At 55.2% G+C, this 22,797-nt stretch overlaps 2 protein-coding genes across 11 annotated transcripts in view; one reads left to right on the top strand and one right to left on the bottom strand.

Annotated features, from left to right (window-relative positions):
* DCAF6 (DDB1 and CUL4 associated factor 6) overlaps positions 1 to 796 on the top strand; it is a 91,611-nt gene extending 90,815 nt beyond the window's left edge. For all 7 annotated transcript variants that reach the window (XM_066371453.1, XM_066371452.1, XM_066371457.1 and 4 more), the window contains one exon: positions 340 to 796. In XM_066371453.1, coding sequence (XP_066227550.1) covers positions 340 to 404 — 65 coding nt within the window. In that variant the 3' untranslated portion in view covers positions 405 to 796. The remainder of the gene's footprint in view (positions 1 to 339) is intronic.
* Positions 797 to 2,558: 1,762 nt separating this feature from the next.
* The window catches only part of GPR161 (G protein-coupled receptor 161), a 38,896-nt gene continuing 18,657 nt past the window's right edge, over positions 2,559 to 22,797 (bottom strand). For all 4 annotated transcript variants that reach the window (XM_066371447.1, XM_066371449.1, XM_066371450.1 and 1 more), the window contains 4 exons: positions 18,406 to 19,130; positions 11,830 to 11,934; positions 9,195 to 9,314; positions 2,559 to 7,885 (listed from right to left, as the gene is read on the bottom strand). In XM_066371447.1, coding sequence (XP_066227544.1) covers positions 7,620 to 7,885; positions 9,195 to 9,314; positions 11,830 to 11,934; positions 18,406 to 19,130 — 1,216 coding nt within the window. In that variant the 3' untranslated portion in view covers positions 2,559 to 7,619. The remainder of the gene's footprint in view (positions 7,886 to 9,194; positions 9,315 to 11,829; positions 11,935 to 18,405; positions 19,131 to 22,797) is intronic.

Here is a 22,797-nt window from a genome sequence, read left to right as displayed (position 1 = left end):
AGATGAGCGCTTCTCCTGTGTGCCCTGGCCGGGAATCGAACCCGGGACTCCTGCACGCCAGGCCGGCGCTCCACCACTGAGCCTACCGGCCAGGGGGCCTCTTTTTTTAATTTTTATGTTTAGAATTGTATGCATAATCAAAGTTAATAGTGCTCTTTCCTTTATTAAAGTTTCCCTCTCGAGGTAGAAAACAACTTAGGCACATACAGTGATGAGCTGATTTTCACATGACGGTGTGTTTATACTTGTACTCAGCTTTAAATAAAAGGCATTGAGGACTGCCTCAATTGTAATACTAAAAGTACCTCTTTTTGTGAGTCCCTTCTCTGTGTTTTCCAGACCGGTTGGAGGGTGACCGTTCGGAAGGCTCGGGTCAGGAGAATGAAAATGAGGACGAGGAGTAAGCAAGCGGCTCGGAGCGGCCAGCACTTAGGGTGTTCTGACATTTGTACAAGACATTTATTATATATTTTTTCTTTACAGAGCTTCAGTGCAATTTTGAGGTTGTGGTTTTTGGAGCTTTCCCTTTTTGGGGGATAAGCGGACATTGGTTTGGAATGATTGTGTGCATGACTTCGGAGCGTGTGCAAAACTAGCAGAATGTTCTAATCCCTAGTTGCCATGTCTGAGCAGTGCTAGCGACGGAGTGCAATACCCCCAACTTCCAGACGGGGGAGCTCGGGTCAGTGTTGGAGAGTAACCCTCACGGTGGTGACAATATTGGCTCAAATAAATTTCTACACTTGCCATTTGCATGTTTGTTGCTGTCTAATTAAAGAAGCTGGTTGTTTTAAGATCTCCTGAGTCTGACTTTGTATTTAATGCCTTGTTACCTTGACCCATTCTCAGTCTTTTCTGTAATGTAAGACTGTTTCTCCATTCTTTTCTAGATTGAATAATCTTTTCTGTTTTGAATCTATGTGTGATAGAATCACATAGAAGAGCTTTTTTTCACGTCTCATTCCAAAGTATTTTATCTCTCCTCCAGTCACCATCTTAATGACTGGTGGGACTTCATGACCCAAGGACAGCAGTCAGCCCAGGAGACTCCAGAGCAGCCCAGGTCGCTCCGTGTGGCAGTGCCCTGGCTGGTTCCGAGGGCGCTGGCCCGGTCGTCCTCACTCCTGCTAGACTCCAGCTGGAAGCTGTGCCATGCTGTCCTCTGAGTCCTGGCCTTCCGTGACCCCGGTGCCCACCTCCACTCGGGCCGTCTGCACCGGCCTGTGTCATATTGGGTCATGACCTGGGTCTGCTCCTGCAGACCCAGTCCTTCAGTCCCCTCCCTACCCGCTTGTAAATTGTCACCCTCTCCTCTCCAGCTGGGCCCTGAGAACTCACAGGTGTAGCCACACAGAGCGCCCCTCTCTGGTGTGGAGATGGGACCGCTCCCCCCAGGTGGCTTGTGCCCAGGGAGCCCTGCTGAGGTGGCAGGTCAGCGTTGTGGGGAGAGGAAAAGGCACTCTTCGCTGGCTCAGTGACTTCAGGGGGACACCCACATCTGGCTCTTGCTCCACACTGGGCAAGGTGTCTCCCCGTTAGAGAATGTGGTAAGTAGGTGCAGGGAAGGAGTTAGGGCTTTAGCCAATCAGAGCAACTGTGATAGCTAAGATGGCTTCCGGAGAGTGCGGGGTCTTAGCTTTTGTGACCTGCTGAAGCCACCAGACTTGTCTGGGCGCCTGTTTGCTCTGACATAAAGGTGACCAGTTTTGCGCCACCTCTGTGCCAGGGGCTCTGTGAGGGCCATAAACACCACGGAGGATGCAAAGCTTTGCAAAATAACTGAAAAGGCTGCGGTCAGCCATGATGTGACATTCACTGAGAGAAGGGTCACAGGGAGGCTGTGCAGAGGCGCTGGGGGCTGACAGGACTCTGTGGCATCAGGTGTGACTGGCAGAAGAAGTGACCTGAGAGAATCACAGCGGTGTGTGCTCCAGGCCAACTCAACCAGGGACCAGGGCAGTGCTGTGCCGGAATCGGGACTCTGCGCTCCATTTTGCCAGGAACCGACAACTGCTCTGTAGCTGTTACTTCTTTTTTAACTGGCGCTTGTCAGAGGAGTTAGGTCTCCTACCTTAGCTACTTTGCAGTTTCGTGTTGGATGTTACAGAGGAGCAGGGCAAGCCCAACAAGCAGTCCCGGAAGCAGAAAACACTTCCTGGGAGGCCGTGTTCACAAGTCCCAACGTGACTCCAGGGATGGAGGTGGTGGGTTTGCGCCCCAAGGCTGTTTTGGGTCTCAGTAAGGGTCACCACACACACTCCTTTGACTTTGCTTCTGGGATGGACGCATGGCAGGCATTGCTGTATGAAACCTGTGGAAACTGCATTTGGGAGTATTCTGTATTTGGCCACATCTCGTGCATTTCACTGTCTTGGGGGAACTTTGAAAATGCATGGACGAATGTACGCAGGTGACAGTGGTATGCCCCATGCTGCCCCCCAGTTCTGCGACAGTCTGTCCTTCCTGCTCAGTCTCCTTCCTGTCTGGCCCCTGGGGAGGGGGAGGGAGAAGGAGAGGGGTAAGCAGGGGACGCCCGGGAAGTCCTATCACAGACTCGGTTCCTACAGCGGTACACATACCCAAAACATTTAATCAGGTAAACAAAGCTACTCTAAATATACAACAAGCTACTTGTTTATAAATGTTGATTTATAATAATCCTAAACATTTTTATTATCTTTAAAAAATCCAGAAACTTCAAGTGAGCTATATTTCAGGATTAGCTTGTCATTGTTTTGTTTGAAGGTTGGTTTTGAACCACTTTTGCATCCAGGGTTTTGTCACCAGAACTCCGCACAGGACTGTCCCTTACGCCTGTCCACGATGCAGTCCAGGCCAGCAGGTTCCTCCCACTGTGCTGGAGTGGCCCCATCTGCTCAGGTCCCTGTGTCCCCTGGGAGGGGCTGACTCACGTGTGATAGGTGACATTTCGAAATGGTGGTGTCAAGAGGAAAAACAGGGCCTCTAATTCCCAAGCTGTTAATTCTGCTCAGGATCATGCTTTCTGGGGGACGCACAGCTCTGTGTATTACGCTCTCCTAAAAATAACACTGAGTGCCTAACCTGTGGTGGCGCAGTGGATAAAGCGTCGACCTGGAAATGCTGAGGTCGCCGGTTCGAAACCCTGGGCTTGCCTGGTCAAGGCACATATGGGAGTTGATGCTCCCAGCTCCTCCCCGATTCTCTCTCTGTCTCTCCTCTCTCTCTGTCTCTCCTCTCTAAAATGAATAAATAAAAATTAAAAAAAAATAACACTGAGCAAATGGTGCTCTTGCTGATGTTAGCTGACTGGGGTCTGCGCTTTGAATTTCTAGGGAATCTAACCATGTTCCTTGGGCCTGCGGTTTTGTAGATCTTGCAAGCAAGTGTTCCAGTCTCCAAAGCACCTCAGTGTATAATAGCTGCTTCTGTGTAAGAAAGCCCACCTCGCCTGTCTTCTAATAATGAGGACTTCTCACTGTCCTTCGTCCTCAAGCTGTGGAGCTGGCCCCTTCCTTCCCAGTCCCATGGCAAGACTGGTGTTGGCCCCGCAATGGCTGAAGGCACTGAGACCTGAGCAATATGCCTTCCCTTCCTTGGCCTCTGGATTCTGTGTCTGTCCCCAACCCAGAAGGAAGGCCCAGCTGCCACCCCCTTGTGGTCAGTGTTTGACTGTGCCTGAGGTGAAAATGACCATTTCTCTGTGACCTCCAGGACTCACCGGGGTTCTGCACTCACTGGGGTAGCAGCTAGGGCCCCGTCCCCACATTGCCTCTTCATCAGGGTGGGGGAGCAGAGAAGCTGATCCCAAGAGCCATGGCCAAGCAGTCACAGTCACTGCCACTGCAGGACCGAGCTGGCCGTAGGCCTCAGGTCACATCTCGGAGCACGTTCTATGACATGGGGTCCTACCAGGGCCCGTCCTCTGTGAGACACTTCCTGCTCCTCCAGCTCTGGAGGTCTGGGTGCCCCTCCTCTGGCCTTCCCCTTCTTCAACTCAGACCCCCCCCCCATTCCCAGAGATCCCTGTGCTGCCCAGCCAGCAGGACACTTCCCCACCTCTCACCAAGGACAGCAGAGGTCCCTGTGAGACAACAGGACACCTGCCTCTTGTTAGGGACGCTATTCCCACTTATCAGACCTGCACGGAATTTGGAAGTGCCTAACGGAAGCCCAGCATCACAGACCTGAACGTCTCCTCAGTTGGGCACACAGTAGGTGCTCAATACATGCTGGTTCCCTGCCTTGCCCTCCTGTGGCTACATCCCCCTCACAGCTCCTCCCAGGCAGGGCAGCAGGGCCTAGGGCCGGACGCTAGTGGTGAGCGTATCCTGAGGTCCATCCAGAGTCACAGCTCCCACGTACAGGTGTCCCAGGGACACGCTCAGATGGGGAAACACTCCCACAGCTAAATCTGAACAGGTTGTAAGATCTCCGGCTTGATCAGGCATGTTTCAACCCCTCCTGGTCCCCACCCCCCACAGCCCTGGCCGGCTGGCAGCTGCAAATACTGGTAAGTCTCAGGGGCCGCCCAGTTGTAGGCAGACCACACAGCAGCTCCTTCGAGAAAGAGCATTAGCATCAGGTGGCCCTGGTCTCTCGGTCCTCAGCCTGGCTTCCTGACAGTCACCGAAGATCCCGCAGCTGAGCAGGGGCAGAGCCTGTCACCCTGCACAGAGTCACATGGAGCTAGCTAGGTGGTCCGTTCAAGGCAGAGGACCACAGTGGAGAGGAAGTTCCGAGTCAGAGCTCTGCCAAGACCAGGCCTTCAGGTGCATCCTTAGCGCTTTCCTCGGGAGCTGCCCTTGGGCATCACGGTCACACTGCTGCCACGTAGTGGCTACGGTGCTGAACTGCAGCCTTCCCGGGCAGGGGGAAAGGTTGGGGGCTGCACTGTGCGCTGTGGTGGGGGACTCCCAGTACCTCCACGTCACAGCGGCCCCAACCCTGGTGCCTGGCGCAACGCACAGGGGCCGGTCGAGTGGCAACAGCCCTAACCGTGGTGCTGCCAAAACCAGGAAACGCAGGACGGGTTTTTAAATGGCCAAATGGCCCTCCAGCCACCATCCATATATAATCCTTCGGGGAGATGCTGGAGAACCACTGCACAGTGTATAAAGCTACGGGCCTGGATTTCGCGGGGGCAGTTTTGACCTGCATGCACTAAAGGCAGGTGTCCTCAAAAATGTCTCTCAGCAGTTTTGGCACGTGTAAGGTCTCCCCACTCCTCCCCACCCACCCAGGCTGAATTCTTAACTACGCCAAGTGTGGTTCTAGCTGCCAAACCTCCTCTGAGAAGCCTCAAATGACCACTTCCTTGGAGCTACTATCCCCAGACCCCCTTGCTGGAAACAGCCACCTTCCTCTGCAGCGCACAGTTCCCTCTATGGGCACTACTCGCCTCCGCTATTGATCAGCATCAGTCTTCCCCAGGCCTGTCCCTAATCAGAGTGAAAACACTCACATTTCTGCTCACGGGGCTCAGTTTGGTGCTTTGGACGTGCAAGGTCTGGTGGGTGAATAAATGCAAGGGCCTCAGTGGGGGGAAAAGCAACGGTGAGTCCTTCTGTGAAGTGCGGCAATTCTAGGTAAGCTTAGGTTTAATCCTAATAAATCCCAGCTAGGCTGGGGCCAGCCAGTGGGGACTTGGGAGTCCCAGGGGACACACTCCAACTCTGGGGTCCTGAGAACTTACTGCACTCAGAAAGGCCTCATCCAAAAGTTGCCCCAGGTTAGTCCCACCCAGAGGTGAAGACCTCTGCCCTGCTCCCCTCCCCCTCTGCATACCACCCAGCCAGGAATATGGTCCCCTGACAAACTAGACAAGTGCGAGGAATATGTACACAAAGAAAATGTTAAATGCCTGACAGGAGTGCCTCCAAAGGCAGCGCAGTGTGAGGAGCACATCCTGTTAGCAGGACCCACAGGTGAAGCCACCTCTGCATGAGAACAGCCCTCTGCTCCTTCCCCTCCCACCCAGAACCTACCCAGAGCCCGGCACCTGGCAGGCCAGAGGCGCTGTCAATGAGCCCGATCGCCACGAAGGTAGCAAGCCCCCCGGGTCTCGGCAAAGGAGGTCTTCGCACATGGCAGACTGGGGACCAGCCAACCACTATACGGCGAAAATGCCACTGCTTCCCAGAGGGTTAGCTAGACCCCAAAGAAACCACCACCAAGCCAGTGAGCTCTCAGGAGTAGCTAGCTGCTGCGGGGCAGGCACAGCTGATCTCCTTGAACTGCACCTCTGTTGACCACCTGGCCCTCGGAAGGCAGGGCAGCTCCTGTATGTGGCTCATTAGTCTCCCAGTCTCGGAGCAGACATGGGTAGTTCAGGGGCTTCCCACGTCACAGCAGCCACTACTCCCAGCCCCGCGTCACCGCTGTTTCGGCTCCAAGGGGAGGGGGCAGAGGTCTAACCATACCAATCGAATCCACCTTCCATGCCTTGGAGGACGACGCCATTGTGAGCAGACAGGCCGGGAAGTCCACACACCTGGGCCTGCAGTCTCGGTACGCACCATGGAAACCACACTCGGAAGCTGTGCACACATGGGTCCGTGGGTCCCTTCCCCCACACCCCCTATCTCTAACTTACAGAGACTACCGAAGATCACAGTTGGAAATGACTTTGGAGACCATTCAGTCTGACGCCCCTCACCCCCTTATCCCATTTCCCCGATGGCCTGGAGAGGTGACAGAGATCCCAGGTGACCGGAGTGAGAAGAGGTGGCTGACTGGAGGCCCAGCGAACTTTCTATTCTGCCTTATCTCCTGTCACCCCGGGAGTTGTCCCCGGGGGACCGCTATTCTGTCAACCAAACATCACACTCAAGTCTGTCGGATGAGGTTTTCCCATGTGAAGGGGGTCCCTCCAACGACAATGGTACCTCTACCTCCTGACTGTTCGGCACCACAGCCCGGTCCAGGCTCGGTAAGTCCATGGCATGTCCTAACCAAACGGATTGACTTTTGCTTTTTTGTTTGTAAATTCGGGAAGTGAAGCATCTGGTGTCCGCTCCTCCCTCCCATCCTTTATAGTGGTTTCTCCCTTCATCTGAAATAGCCAAGGATCAGTGAGTAGGGAGGTGGCCTGCGACTGCCCACGCTGGCACCAGGAGGTGGCTGCACCGAGGCGAGGTCACAAGCAGCGCCCAGGCTTGGGAACTGGACGCCGCAGGCTCTGCCCCTGGGTTCCCCTCTGGGCCCCCCGACCCTGCTCGGCCTGATGGAACCTCACAGAAGGCTGGGCTGCTCTTGCTTGTTAGGGATGACGTGCAGTCCGCCCAAGGGCACTGGGAAGGGCTCCACCTGGGCAGTGCATGGACCCCAGGATGCAGGTTGTGAACAAGGGAGCGTGCCCCACCTTGTGGGCCCTTCCCAGCTTGGTCTCTAGTCCCCTCTTTATGCCCCACCTCCCAGAAAGTCACGGCCACACCTCTGTCTGCTTTTCTTTGTGCTTTTCACGCCTCTGGTCCCATCGTGGGACCTCACACAGACACGGAAGTTTCTGACCATGGACACAGTTCCGGGTGGTGTTCCTGGTGGCCACACACCAGCTGCTGTTCCTGCCCCATGCTCTCAGGGCCCCGGTTCGGTCGGCCGCGGGCATCCATCTCAAGGGACAGGCCACCCCGGGGCCCTCATTTCTGTTCCGCAGCTAGAACGTTCCCTTCCTCGATGCTCTGCAGCTGCAGCCTCTGACTCACGAGGGTCCGGCTGCCTCGGCGGCCCACAAAGCCGGCCCCCGGGACAGTCCGCGCCACCATCAGGACCCCGGGCAAAGCCTCCTCCCCAAATAGGTTGATTTTGGCTTCGGCCTCTATGGCTTTGGCCAAGCTGTCAGCGTAGCTGTCCAAGGACTTGTGCACTTCAGCTTTCACATGGAGGACGGGGTTCTTGGCTGCTTCTGAGGGAGAAGGAAGAGGAGGTTAGCGAGGGACCAGGGACGGTGACTGTCCTGGGACACGCCTGCTGCTGCTTCCCTGTGCTGGGAGGGTGGCAGAGCGCGGTGGCTGGCGAGGGTTCCAGAGCCAGAGTCCCTCGGCCAGACTCCTGGTTTCCCTTCCGCACTGCCCGGGGAATCCCAGAAGAATTCAGCCCAGCCTCAGTTTCTCCTCTGTCGGGAGGAGATTGTGACACACCTCTTACTTCAGAGAGTGCCTGCGAACATTAAACCATTCTTCCCAAGGTGCTGAGCCTAGGTCTGCCTCGTAGAGAAGACTTGAGAAACGTTTTCTCTTAACGAGATGCAAATTTTACATCCTGGAAAGATGTCTGCCGGCTCCCCGGAGCGGGTGACCTCTGCAGCTCTCCACGCCTGCCCGCTGGCCCGAGTGCTATCCGTCTGCTCTCTGCAATGGCTCAGGCTGCCCCCACATCAGGGACAACCTCCAGGTCAGAAGTTAACATGAAAGGTCTGGGCACCGCACCCAGGATGAGGGGCCAACAGCTAAAATGAATAGGTGGAGTCCTGGCCGGCTGGCTCAGCGGTAGAGCGTTGGCCGGCATGTAGAAGTTCCGGGTTCGATTCCCGGCCAGGGCACACAGGAGAAGTGCCCATCTGTTTCTCCACCCCTCCCCCTCTCTTTTCTCTCTGTCTCTCTCTTCCCCTCCCGCAGCCAAGGCTCCATTGGAGCAAAGTTGGCCCAGGCGCTGGGGATGGCACCATGGCTTCCCCCTCAGGCGCTAGAATGGCTCCAGTTGCAGTGGAGCATCGCCCCCTAGTGGGCATGCCGGGTGGATCCCGGTTGGGCGCACATGGGAGTCTGTCTGCCTCTCCCCCACTTCTAACTTCAGAAAAATACAAAAAAAGGAGGGGAGCAGTGGGTCTTCAGTTTCTCCTCCAGTGCCTTCTTATTCTGAATCTCATGGCCTACTTTCCTCCTGACATTTGGCAAAAACAATGTGTCCCCGACTTCTCACGTTTTCTGGGGGAGGCAACTTCTGCCCCACTCTACAAGGGGATAGGAGTGCAGGGACACGTGGCCTCTCCCTGCCCTGCCACTCACCCTGGGGAGGACGGCGTTGGACTGGGAACCTGTGTATCTACGTCAAGTTCGACCACCCCTGCCCACCCAGCCAAGACGACGCCTCATCCAACAGCCGGGAAGCTCAGGACTCGAGCGAGACCACAGGGTCGGGGGTAACCTCTGGATGGACAATGGTGAGAGCCCCGGCATGCTGGGGGTGGGGACGAGGGAGCCACAGAAGCCAACCTTTGATCTGCTCCACTTCATCCTCGAATGTCACGGAGCTCCTCCTCTTGGGTGGGCAGGTGCAATGGGCGGGGGGCTGGTCATCAGACGTGCAGTCTTCCAACAGCATCACGTCCGTCCCTAAAGCCAACGGCAGGTGGGCACATGGGACGGGCCGTCTCGCCTGCCCGCTCTCAACCCCCTGGCATCCCCTGTGGGGGGCTGCGTACACCCTCCTGCTGTAGATGAGCCCGGACTGCTTTTGGCATAGCAGGGGGTGGGGCCAGCCCTCGGGCCGCCTGGCTGTGACTACCCCGGATGGGCGTCTGCGCAGGGGCGAGCCCCGTGGAGTAGGCTTCGCTCTAGTGGGACTCTGGTTGGTCCCAGCTGAGTCTACCCTTTGGGTGTGTTGTTTGCAGAGCCAGTGGGTGGTGTTCTGGTGTGGTCTGAAACGGACCACCAGGTGTGTGGGTTCTGGAGCCTCTTGGGAGGGGCTCCAGCATAGGCCCAGGTCAGCCGCTGCCTATGCCTGGCCTGGGGCCACCTGGTAGGAGCTACAAAGCGATGTGCAGATGGTTACTGCTTGTGCTGGAATTGGAGGGGCCTGGGAGAAGCTGTGCTGTGAACTGAGGCTGGCCGCCACTAGTGCTGGGCTTGCGGCCACTTAGCAGGAAGTACAGGGCATGTGGAGACCAGATGCTACTTTGTGGGGATTTGTGGACCTTTGGGAGATTTTAGGGAAGTCTGCAGCACGGGCAGAGGCCAGCCGCTTGTGAGGAAGAACCAGGCTGGGTGCCCACGTCTGCAAGCTGGGGGGGGAGAGGGCTCAACAAAGAGACAAGGGCACCTGCTCCCACTTTTGTCCCCAATAGCTGCCCCTCAAGCCCTCACCTTAAGCCAGACAACCCAGTTTTCCTGGGTTTTTCCTGGTATTTTTTGAGCTGCCAACCCTTTGCTGGAGCTTAGGGCAAACGTGAGCTCTGGCCCTTGAAGAGGATGCCTGGGTCTACAGCAGCCTCTGTCTCCCCCAGACTGAACCCCTGGTGATTTTCACAGCTTGATATTGTGGGGGTTCCTCTTCCTGGTACTGGTGCCCCGAGCCAGGGACCCCAGCATGGGGCTGAGACCCGTCGCTCCTCGGGGGCACCTCTGCCGTTCGTTGAGTTATCCCTCCTGACTCTTAGCCGGTCTGTGTCTCCACCCCTCCTGTTCATCTCATTGTGGCTTCTTCTTTCTAGTCTCAGTTGCAGGAGTTTCTATTGAGCTAGTCTCCAGCTAGTTCTTAATGATGCTGCTCTATAATTAACTGTTCATTTTCACGCAGCTATGGGAGGAGGGGAGCGCAATGTGTACCCATGCCACCATCTTGGCGGGAAGTCGCCCACACTCTTGAATGGCAGAACTAGTGAGGTACAGTTCCCATTCCACATAACTCACCATTCAAAGGGCACAGGGCATCTGTCTTCCCACCAGACTGAAAACTTCAGGGGGTAGTTCCCCACTGTGTCTCTAGAGCCTAGCACAGTGTCTGGCCAAAGTAGGGGCTTGGCAAATAGCTGTTGTGGAATGAATCAATGTCACAGGGTCCCCGGACCCCTGCTGGCTGTCTGAGAATGCAGGAATGACCTGGGGGAATGATAGAGACCTTCCCTTGCTTCAGATCAAACAGGGGACTCGGGATGACAGGGGATAGTTTAACCAGAGGGTCAGCCCCCTAGTTTGCGAGATGAGGGGACATTCTCAGGGACTACTGTTCTATCTCCCGGGAAAATCCCGCGACAGAAGGCCTTTCTCGGTGTCTGCCCAGGGCCTGCCCCCAGACTTCCAGGACACAGGCTCGGGCTAAGAGACATAGGTCAAGGCACAGATGATTTTCTAAAGCTGCCAGCAGCAGCGATAGGAGCACGGACAGAGCAAAACGCCCACTGCCCAGACTTCGTGACCCAGGATGCCACGCGGCTCCCTTCACGCCAGAGCCCCAGGCTGGTCACATCTGGTGCTTCTCCAGCTCTGTGGAGTCGCCTCCCGCCCAGGGCCTTGTGAGGGCCCCATAACACACCTGTGTGGCACTCTGCGCCCCAGGAGCAACCAGGAAAGACCAACCCTAACCTCACGGAGCCCTGGGGTGAACAGTCCCCTGGGAGGACTTGGAGGATCTGCAGTGAAGACGCATCTGTTCTGGGGGACAGGGCGCAGGACACATAATGGTGGTGACAGGAAGGGAACCAGACCTTGTCAGGGCTGCCCTGGACATAGTCATCACTACGCCAAGTCACAAGCAGGGAGACTTGAAGGTTTAGGATTGATAATGCAGCTCGTAAGAAGGCAAGCTGACCACCAGACTGCCCACCCCAGAGCCGGCAGGGCTGCTGGCCGTGACAACCAGAGCACAGTCCCCTAGCATTGTAACCCTTGAAGGCTATCACTTTGTTTGAGCCCTATAACAACCCCGTGTGTCAGAAAGAAGGAAACTGAGATCCCCACTGTACAGAAGAGCAAACTGAGGCACAGAAGCTCGGACAAGCCAAACACCACGACTGGAAACCCCGGTTCCCTAGTGTGGCCCCCACGCTCCCTCTGCACGGCCCGGGAGATGCCCCCACCAGTGTCAGAGAAACGCATGAGGGTGGGGGGACGCACCTGTCCTGAGGCTTACCTGAGTCCTGAGAGCAGCTGAAGCCTGTGTCCCCTGTGCTGCTGCTGTTTCCCAGAGGCTGTCCGCCTGCCATGAGCGCTGTCAGGTGTGGGGACAGGCCCAGGTCTGAAAGGCAAAGTCAGTGCTGAGTGCACAAACCACGTCCTGCCTGGCTTGGAGCCATCCCCCCTCCCGTTCCGCTCCTCCCACCGGCCTCACCTCCCGCTCTCCTGTCCCCTCGGCGCTCCCTGCAAAGCACGCTTCAACCCATGGGCAGGCAGGAAGCCCTTAGCACCCCTGCTCCTGTCCCAGGGCAGTCTGCATTGTGACTGCATTGTGACACGGGGCACTGGGTACCCCAGAAGGGAGCTCCCATGATGACGTCCAGCCAACAAGCAGGAAGGAGGGGACAGAGCAGGTGCATGGTCCTGGGTGATTCTGCAGTTAAACATGGACTGTGGGTGCACCGTCACGGGCTCAAATCCTGCTTGAATACTAAAAAGGACTTTTTTGTTTTTTGTACTTTTCTGAAGCTAGAAACGGGGAGGCAGTCAGACAGACTCCCACATGTGCCCGACCGGTCTCCACCCGGCACGCCCACCAGGGGGCGATGCTCTGCCCATCTGGGACGTCACTCTGTTGCAACCAGAGCCATTCTAGCACCTGAGATGAAGGCCACAGAGCCATCCTCAGCACCCGGGCCAACTTTGCTCCAATGGAGCCCTGGCTGCGGGAGGGGAAGAGAGAGACAGAGAGGAAGGAGAGGGGGAGGGGTGGAGAAGCAAATGGGAGCTTCTCCTGTGTGCCCTGGCCAGGAATCGAACCCAGGACTCCCGCACGCCAGACTGACACTCCACCACTGAGCCAACAGGCCAGGGCCCCAAAAAGGACTTTTTAAAAAAGAGGTTTAAACCCTGGGCTTGCCTGGTCAGGGCACATATGGGAGTTGATGCTTCCAGCTCCTCCCCCCGTCTCTCTCTCCTCTCTCTCTCTCTCTGTCTCTCTCTCTCCTCTCTAAAATGAATAAATAAAATAAAAAAAATATTTGTTTTAAAATAAATAAATAAATAAATAAAAAAGAGGTTTATACCCCAGAGAAGGAGGGAATGTTCGTTGGCTGGGAGGTGGAGGGGTAAGGCAACTCAGGTGACCCAAGGGAGAGGAGGCTGGTTCTTACCCCCGACCCCCAAAGCTCAGGAGGCGGTGGAGGTCTGCGCGTCTCTGCAGGCAGGTGGGGCGTGACAGGAAGTCACTATAGGATGCAGTGGGTCCCCAGGGTCAGCGGAAGAGCAAAGGGGAGGGGACAGGAGGCCAGACCTTGGAGACACCAGACACAGTCCTGCAGATAGGGAGAGCTGGGCACCCGGGCGGTGGCCCAGCCAGACCACCGGACAGCGAACACGCTTCCTGCCTGGAGCCTAGGTATTAACAATGAAGGGACAGCTCAGGCCACTGGACACTTGAGGAAAGGCACTGGCTGGAAAGACAGAGACACATGGGTCTCAGAGGAGACCATGCAGGGAGCTTCAGAAAACAAACGGGTTCTCATTGGGACCCTGAGAAAGTGCAGACAACAACAACTTCCAGAGGAAAAGAGGTTGTGGAGATCGTGAGTTGACCAAAAGGAACGGTCAGAAATTAAAAACCTGGGATCAAAAGTCAAAGTCTGGGCCCTGGCCAGGTGGCTCAATGGTAGAGCATCAGCCGGTATGTGGAAGTCTCAGGTTTGATTCCCAGCCAGGGCACACAGGAGAAGCGCCCATCTGCTTCTCCACCCTCCCCCTCTCCTTCCCCTCTGTCTCTCTCTTCCCCTCCTGCAGCCAAGGCTCCATTGGAGCCAAGTTGAGTTGGCCCGGGCGCTGAGGATGGCTCCATGGCCTCCACCTAGGCGCTAGAATGGCTCTGGTTGCAATGGAACAACGCCCCAGATGGGCAGAGCATCACCCCCTGGTGGGCACACCAGGTGGACCCCAGTCGGGCGCATACGGGAGTCTGTTTCTCTGCATCCCCGCTTCTCACTTCAGAAAAATACAAAGAAAAAAAAAGTTAAAGTCCAATCTGACAGGAAGACCCCTGGGCTGGTGGATGGCAGGGCCCACGGCCGGGGAGCACCCAGCTCACCCAGAGCGCTCCAAACAGGAGGCAGCCCCGTCTTTTCTCTTAACTGGACTTTCCTGAGGGCAGAAGTGACAGAACGCTCCTCTGTTCTCTGGAGCCAAGGAAGACATGATGGTGGTGGTGGGGGGGGGCAGGCTTCCAAAACCCCTTCTGTCACGACATCTGGGAATCGTGCTCATGCCTGGTGTTGGTGTGATCGGCTGAGACCAGAGAAGACCCCACACGACCATCCCCTGCAGGGTCTTGGCCCCAGAATTTGCCCGTGCCTCAGCGGGAAGCCTGGCTTGGGAGGAGCCGGTGGGGAACCGCTCACTGCCAGCTGGGACAGCGGAGGCCACAGTGGGGTTTGGACACCATCTCTGAGGCTGCGGTGAAAGCCGGGAACAAGTCCCAGTCACCACCAGCAGCGGGAGTCCTCAGAGCCAGACCAGTGTGGCTCGGGTAGACAGTCTGGGGACAGGGCGGCCAGGTCGCCCCTCCAGTCTGCGTTTATCCAGTGGTTGCTTCTTGAGTGGCTGCAGTCACCCTGAAGTTTATGAAGTGCATACCTACTGGGCTGGACCCAATTCAACCCCTTTTACAAAAAAAATCTTTTTTTTTTTTTAAATAAAAAGGCACAAAGCAACAGAGCTCCGTGGATGAGGTCAGAAGCTAGCTAGAAATGTCACCAGTGCCTGTCAGAGGCTAAAAGAATGGGCATGCCATTCGGAGGTGAAACAGGCATTCTGAGGTGACCAGGAGACCTCTAGGTGGCACCAGGAAAAGAACTTGGAAAAGGGCACGTTGGGGCAACTCAAAGGCTCCAGGGTGGCCACTCCCTGCCCCCAGGTGTTTGAAGCACGAGGCCGTGAGTGGCATTTGGATAGGCTGCCCTCCCCCAACAGCCAAGCTACCCTCCAAATTCCTGGGGGAGCCCATGGGAGTCTGCCAACGAGACCACGTGAGCAGAAGGTACTTGAAGTGACAGCTGGCACCCCAGGGAAACCTAACCTCTGGCACTTCTTTGAGGCAACGGGATGAGAAAACTACCCTCCACCCACTGGGGTTGAAATCTACATATGAGACAAACACGATGTTTCTACAACTCCGGGCTTTGCAGAGTCTGCGGGGAAGCTCCAGATATTTCTGGAATTCCACTCTGCCTTTGTTCGTAAACCCTGTCAGGAAAGATTATAATCCCATGTCCTGACTCCTTAGGTTACATACAGCTCTGCAGGTGCCCGGGCACACGGAGGGGCACAGTCACAAGACAGACAGGTAGGGCCTCCAAGTAGTTTCTGGCCTGCTTTGGAATGCATCGTACCACCCTTCCCGGCCCTTGGTGACAAAGAGGGGACATGCACTCTCGAGGGTGAGGGGTGGCCCGAAGCAGGCTTGGGACAGGAGTCGAAGAGTCTCCTGCAGATCCAAATTGTGCCCACAAAGGGCACTAGACCAGGGTCTGCTCAGCCAGAGGGACCACAGAGGTCAGGTGGAGGCCAGGATCCTCCATCCTCATCAGAAGGCCGTTCCCGGCATGGAAGAGGCAGGGTGCGGAGCCCAGGGGCACAGCTTTCTGCCCTGTGTCCCAGGCTCTCGCTGTGGCAGCTGGCATCCTCCTGAGAACCACTGGGCAGCAGGCAACAGGGAATCCCCAGCTCCCATTCCCGGGGAAGGCCAAGAGCTTCTATCCCACACGCCTTCAACCCAAAACCCTCCCACAAAACGGCTTTCCCCTCAATGAGCAGGAGACCGCCGGCCGCCTTGACCTTGCCAACCCGACCACAGCTGGTGTTTTCTGCCGGTTCTCACAGCCTCCCGGACGCTTCCAGCATAATCACAAGTGACACGCAGGGGGAAAAATCTTGGCCCGAAAAGCAGACGTTTCTTTTTGTTCTGTCTACTACCCTCTCCTCCTCCATTCTCCTCGTTTTTTTCCCCATTCCTCATTCTGAACTTCATTGGAATAGAAAACATTTAATAATTTTTTTTCTTTTGCACCTACAAGATAAGCAATTTTTACAAACCTGAACAATAATTTAATCAGTGAGATGAAACCAAGCCCCAAATGTACTCCTGGCTCACAAGTCACCCATGAAAACACAATCAAGTGTTGGGCGGGGTGGGTGGGGTGGGCATTTCAGTGGTTAAAATACCAGGATATCAGGAGATTTATTTTCTCCTTGGGTTGAAATAAAAAGTCCCAGAATTTCTCTTTTCTCCAGAAGTAACACTGTTGTCAGCCCATGAAATAAACCAGCGATGTTGGCTTGTGTAACGGCCTCAGGGAAAGACTCTCCGACCACCGTGATCACTGAGTAACTGTGATGATTAGTTGATCTTTCTCTCTGGCCTTTTGGAGAAGGACCGTGGGAGACCAGTCAACATTGGCTTGAGTTGCCTGACGCCGCCCAGCAAGAGGCGAGAACTGCAGCCCGACTGGACCTGTCCCACATTTATCGGAGATGTACCCTCAGAATCTCCCTTCCCATAGCCCGTCCAGATGACGGTCCCCATCAGATGAGACCCTAAAAATCCAGCTACTTCTCTGTTAGGCCAACACAGCAATAATTGCTGCAGGCAAGACCCACCGATGCTAAACACAGTGAGGGACGGCTGGAGGGGAGACAGCATGGTAACATAATAGCCTCAAAGTATCCTTTCTGTTATATTTATCAATTACTATAGAGAAAATAGTGACTTCACAGTGGAGGAACCCGGCAGGCACCCCCTTAACGGTGTGGGGTTGAATGTGCCCCTAACCCACCCCAATTTGTACACTGAAGCCCTAATCCCCCTGTGAGGGCATTTGAAGAGGGGGCCTTCAGGAGGTAATTCGATGAGGTCATGAAGGTGGGATGCTCAGAGGAAGAGACCAGAGGGCTTGCTCCGTCCTGTCCCCTCCCTGTCCCCATGGGATGGCAGAGCAAGAAGACCTTCACCAGGACCCCACCGCTGGCGCCCTCCTCTCCGACGTCCAGCTTTCTGAACCGTGAGGAAATCGACGTGTTGTTTTAGCCACCCAGTCTACGGTATTCTGTCATAGGAGCTCGAGCTGATGAAGACATTAACCAGAAGATGAAAGGTAACAGGACTCGTGATGAGGCATGGTGACAGACGTGCCCCTGCTGTGACCACAGAGATGAGCACCTCACCCCTTGGGGTCCGGCCCCCAAAACCTATAACCTCGTTCTGATCTCAAGAACCCAACTGAAAGACGGTTCCACACCAAACCCACAAGCATCCCTGTCATGGAAGCAAAGAAAACAAAGACTTGAAGATGACAGAGGGAGACGTGACGGCTGACGACGATGGAGGCACAGGAAAAGGACACCACTGGCAGGTCGGTGAGATCTGAATCAAGTCTGCAGTCAGCAGCACTGGCTGGCATTAGTGCCGTGGGTTTGGGAATTATGCTTGGGTCAGGCAAGACGTCAGCTCCAGTGAAGCTGGGTGGGCTGGACATTTTTCCAACTCTTCCCTACCTAAATCTAAGATTATTTCAAAATTTAGGCCCTAGCTGTTTTGCTCAGTGGTAGAGTGCCGGCCCGGCGTGTGGAAGTCCTGGGTTTGATTCCTGATCAGGGCACACAGGAGAAATGCCCATCTGCTTCTCCACCCTTCCCCCTCTCCTTTCTCTCTCTCTCTCTCTTCCCCTCCTGCAGCCAAGTCTGCGTTGGAGCAAAGCTGGCCCGGGCACTGAGGATGGCTCCATGGCCTCTGCCTCAGGTGCTAGAATGGCTCTGGTTGCAACAGAGCGACACCCCAGATGGGCAGAGCATTGCCTCCTGGTGGGCGTGCCAGGTGGATCCTGGTCAGGCGCATGCTAGAATCTGTCTGACTGCCTCCCAGCTTCTAACTTCAGAAAAATACAAAAACAAAAACAAACAAAACGTAAAGAGTCTATCCCTGATGAGAGTACTCCCTTTAGGTCGCATCAAAGGCTTGTTCTGAATCAGTGATCAGAGGGAGTACAGCTTTCCATGGACACGGCAGTGGCATTTCCATGTGTCAGGCCGAGGTTTGGCACTGACACATCCTGAATTACGAGGGACAATCAAGCACACCAGTGACCTGGGATGAAAAGCCCAAGGATGAGTATGTTTGGGGACCAGCAGTGAGGAGGGGAGGGTCTCGGCTTTAAAGAACGCTGAATGGAAAACAATGGCCAAGAGAAGGCCGCCGGGTCCAAGGCGTGGGTTCTTTTTCCCTGGAGACAGAAGGAACCACACTGCCGCGGCCAGTGGCCCATGGCTGGGGGAACAGGAGGCAGATCTCTGAACTCTGGTGTCCCCTGCCTTGAGCACTCAGCTCAGGAAGGCTGCAGGATCTCAGTGGACCCTCCAGGATATTTCTTCCCCAAAGGAAACCTGGGCTGTGAGCCCTGAGGCCACAGTCGGTGCGAGACCTCCGCCCGCCCCATGTCAGAGCAGCAGAGAGGGCCACAGGAGCCCCCTGGCCAAGGGTGAGCATCCCCCTCCTGCCACGTTCCCATGTTACCTGTGATCCTGTTGGAAATGCTGAAGAGCCTGGACGTCCTCTGGCGCTGGACAAACGGCTCCCGGTAATACCGGTCCCCAAAGCACATGCCCAGCAGCTCCTTGCGGACCGTCTTGTTCCAGAGTCCGTAGATGAGGGGGTGGCAGACCGCGCTGGTGAAACTCAGCCAGGTGGCCCAGGTCTCCAGGCTGGGGGAGACACAGTTCTTTCCCCAGAGCGCCTCGGAGGTGATGACCACCATGTAGGGACCCCAGGTGACCATGAAGGCCCCGATGACCACCAGGATGGTGAGGAGGGCTTTGCACTGGTTGGCCGAGTAGACGACGCCCTGCAGGGCATTCCTCCGGCTGCCCGAGGAGGAGGTGGAGGTGCTGGAGTTCTTCCTGCCGGTCCTCTGGGCGTCCTCCTCCACCATGACCACGGTGCCGCAGTGCACCTTGCGTGCCTTGACCCTGGCCACGCGGAAGATGAAGCCGTAGCACACGAGCATGACCAGGAAGGGGAACAGGGCACACCAGATCTGCCAGAAGGCGGTGTAGCCAGGCTCCCGGTGCCAGGCGGCCACACACATCCACTTGAACTCATCAAACTCCACCGCTGACCAACCAAACAGAGGAGGCAGGCAGCCAATGAGGGAGTGAAGCCAGACGTAGACCAGGGCCATCACGGCCCGGTTCCCGGTGATCTTCATGGGGTACACCATGGGGTACAGGACAGCATAGTAGCTGGACAGGATGCAAGGAGGAGAGAAAGGAGTCAGCACAGGAAATGCACACCAGAAGGGGCACCCACCACTGTCCTAGGTAGAGCACACCCTCCCCGCCCGGACAGCTGATCCCGGGGAAATGCTGCCTAAGGAAGAAGGCTGCCCCATGAGGGCCATGGATGCAAGAAACAGGTAGCCACACAGACGCTGCCTGGTGCAGGCAGGATGTTAGGAATGGCTGGTGGCCCCGGCTGGTTGGCTCAGTAGTAGAGCATCAACCTGGAGTGTGGATGTCCTGGATTTGATTACCCATCAGGGAACACAGGCGAAGTGACCATCTGCTTATCCACCTCTCCCCTCCCCCACCATCTCTCTTCCCTTCCCACAGCCATGACAGGAATGGTTCAAGCAAGTTGGCCCCAGGCACTGAGGATGGCTCCATGGCCTCTCCTCAGGCACTAAAATAGTTCGGTTGCCAAGCAATGGAGCAGCAGCCCCAGATGGGTAGAGTATCACCCGGTAGGGGGGCTTGTCAGGTGGATCCTGGTTGAGGCACATGTGGTAGTCTATCTCTCTGCCTCCCTCCCTCTCACTTAATTAAAAAAAAAAAAAACGGAATAGCTATAAGCCTCACGTATCACCTGTGAAGCCACCTTCTCCACCAGGACCTTCATGAGTCACGCGTGGGGATCCAGCTCAGAGGTTAGCCTGAGACTGCCAATCTCAAGCCACCAAGATCTGGCCTAGAACAACAATGTTTCCGGTGTCCCTGATTGTGTGTGGGTCCCAGAATCACGGCACATGGCCTGGGTTACAGCCATCGCTATGTCAGACTGGTGGCTGGGTTTGTATCTTTTTTTTTTTTTTTTGTATTTTTCTGAAGCTGGAAACGGGGAGAGACAGTCAGACAGACTCCCGCGTGCGCCCGACCGGGATCCACCCGGCACGCCCACCAGGGGCGAAGTTCTGCCCACCAGGGGGCGATGCTCTGCCCCTCCGGGGCGTCGCTCTGCCGCGACCAGAGCCACTCTAGCGCCTGGGGCAGAGGCCAAGGAGCCATCCCCAGCGCCTGGGCCATCTTTGCTCCAATGGAGCCTTGGCTGCGGGAGGGAAAGAGAGAGACAGAAAGGAAGGGGGGGTGGAGAAGCAAATGGGCACTTCTCCTATGTGCCCTGGCTGGGAATCGAACCCGAGTCCCCCGCACGCCAGGCCGACGCTCTACCGCTGAGCCAACCAGCCAGGGCCTGGGTTTGTATCTTGCTGAGATACAAACAGGAGGAAGCGGGCCTTCTGGAGCCGTAGGTGTCTGGATTCAGGCGGTGGCTCGGCTGTCTGATGGCTGTGTGACCTGGGGTTGCTAACGTAGCCCCTTAGGGCCCTGTTTCTCCATCTGGGAAATGGGACCTCAGAACCTCGGTCACAGGTCCGCTCCAAGGCCGCAACTGGCCAGTGAGGGACAGGCCTGCAATGTAAGAGCACGGCTTGGTCTTTGCCCTGCCACCAATGGCTCTCCTCTTGTTTGTGCTCCTGCAAAACTGCCATGACCTCAGGGGACACCAGGCCCCTCTGACCTGGGGATAGATCGGGCTGTTCTGGTTTCAGTTGAGACACTGACTTATGTGGCATCATCTTGGCAAATGAAATGTGAGGGGAGTTTACTAGGGGCACTTGCAAGGAGGTTTCCTTCACTTTCCAAAAGAATCAAGGCTAGTTTCTACTTTTATCTGCCTCTCTCCTTTAAAAAAAAATTATTTTTAAAATTTTTATTCAGTGAGAGGTGGGGAGGTAGACAGATAGATTCCCTCATGTACCCTGACCGGGATCCACCCAGCAAGCCCACTAGGGGGGTGATGCTCTGCCCATCTGGGGCATTGCTCCATTGCTCAGCAACCCAGCTCTTCTTAATGCATGAGGCAGAGGCCATGGAACCATTCTCAGCGCCTAGGGCCAACTTGTTCCAATCAAGCCATGGCTGCAGGAGGAGAAAGAGAGAGAGAGAGAGAGAGAGAAGCAAGAAGGGGAGGACTGGATGGAGTAGATGGTCTCTTATTCTGTGTGCCCTAACCAGGAATTGAATCCCCATGCTGAGCCAATGCTCTATCACTGAACCAACTGAGCATGACCTTAAAAAAATATTTTATTGATTGATTTTAGAGAGAGAGGAAGGGCCTGACCTTTGGTAGTGCAGTGGATAAAGCATTGACCTGGAACATGAGGTCACCAGTAACCCTGGGTTTGCCCGGTCAAGGCACATACGAGAGTTGAGCTTCCTGCTCCTCTCCCACCCACCTCTCTCTCTTCTCTAAAAGGAATAAATTAAAAAAATAAATAATAAAAAATATTTTCTTATAGAGTAACGGGGAGAGAGAGAGAGAGAGAGAGACAGGAACATCAAACTGTTCCTTCCTGTCTGTGCCCTGACTGGGAATCGAACCAGCAACCTCTGTGCTTCGGCATATTGCTCCACCCACCTGAGCTATACGGCCAGGGCTCTCTGCCCCTTTAAAATGTGTGCCGGCCCTCTGGCCTCAGATACCTCGAGGTGGCCGTCCAACTGGGAGTGGGAGGCTCAGCCTGGGGAATGTCCCTTGGCTCCTTTGACCAACCCCGTCTGGCGGTCGTAAAAACAACGGCATTAATAAGCTATCCTCAGCAACACAGCCTCCTGGCTCTACTCAAGGCTCAGTTAGTATTATTACTTTATGGTAAGACTTCTGCTTTATGTAACAAATGGTGTTTATATCCCTCGGTGACTAAGGTTCTGGGCATGAACACATCCAGGGGACGTGACAGTGGTTTCTCCCAGCCATGTCCATGTCTCACGGCATTCCTGGCCCAAGGGAGCCCCTCATAGACAGGCCAGAGCACTGCCCATGTAGATGCACACCCGCCAGGGGTTCCTTTGGGTTTACAGGGATTTGGGGTATAAAATTCACATACATTGAAATGCACAAACCTTCATCTCTATCAAGACAGAAAGCATGTCCTTCCTCCCTCTCTCTGTCTCTCCCTTTTCCTCTCTCTCTCAAACCAATAATAATAATAATAAAGACAGAGAATATTTCCACATCTGCCCACAAAAAATTAATTTCATGGATATGAAACTACACGTTTTAAATTTAAGCCTTGGCCCCGGCTCTGATGGTTCGAACGTTGTCCCAAAGCGCAGAGGTTACCGGTTTGATCCCCAGTCAGGGCACATGCAGGAACAGATCAATGTTCCTGGCTCTCTCTGTCTCTCCTTTCCTCTCTGGCTAAAATCAATAAATTAAAAATAACAAGCCTCAGTTAGGCCTAGTTGCAGGTTCAAAGGAAAACAGATTGTTTCCTGTCCCCACTACTGTCTTCTGAAGGTCTCCGCCTGTTGTCCAACCACTCACTCTGAGACACGAGCCCAAGCACGACCCTTGTTCCCCCAAGAGGCTTTCCTGATGCCAACGGTAACTGAAAAGCCGCCGTGCACACGTGGGCTCTAATGCTTAGCTCTCTTGCCACAAACTAACACCTTTCTGTGATACTGACTCTAGTGTCAACAGGAGGGTGCCACTACAAATGAGGCCAGACCTATGGGTAGCCAAATGCAGCTACCCTGGGGTGAATACTAATTTAGGCTGAGCAGTGGCTTCCCTCATGATAACTAACCAGCCCACAGATCTAGCTAATTGCATTGATTTGAATACACCATG

This window comes from Saccopteryx leptura, chromosome 2 (genome assembly GCF_036850995.1).
Source record: "Saccopteryx leptura isolate mSacLep1 chromosome 2, mSacLep1_pri_phased_curated, whole genome shotgun sequence".
Taxonomy (NCBI): Eukaryota; Metazoa; Chordata; class Mammalia; order Chiroptera; family Emballonuridae; genus Saccopteryx; species Saccopteryx leptura.
Note: the sequence above shows the minus strand (reverse complement) of the source record. Positions and strands in the feature narration are given on the sequence as shown.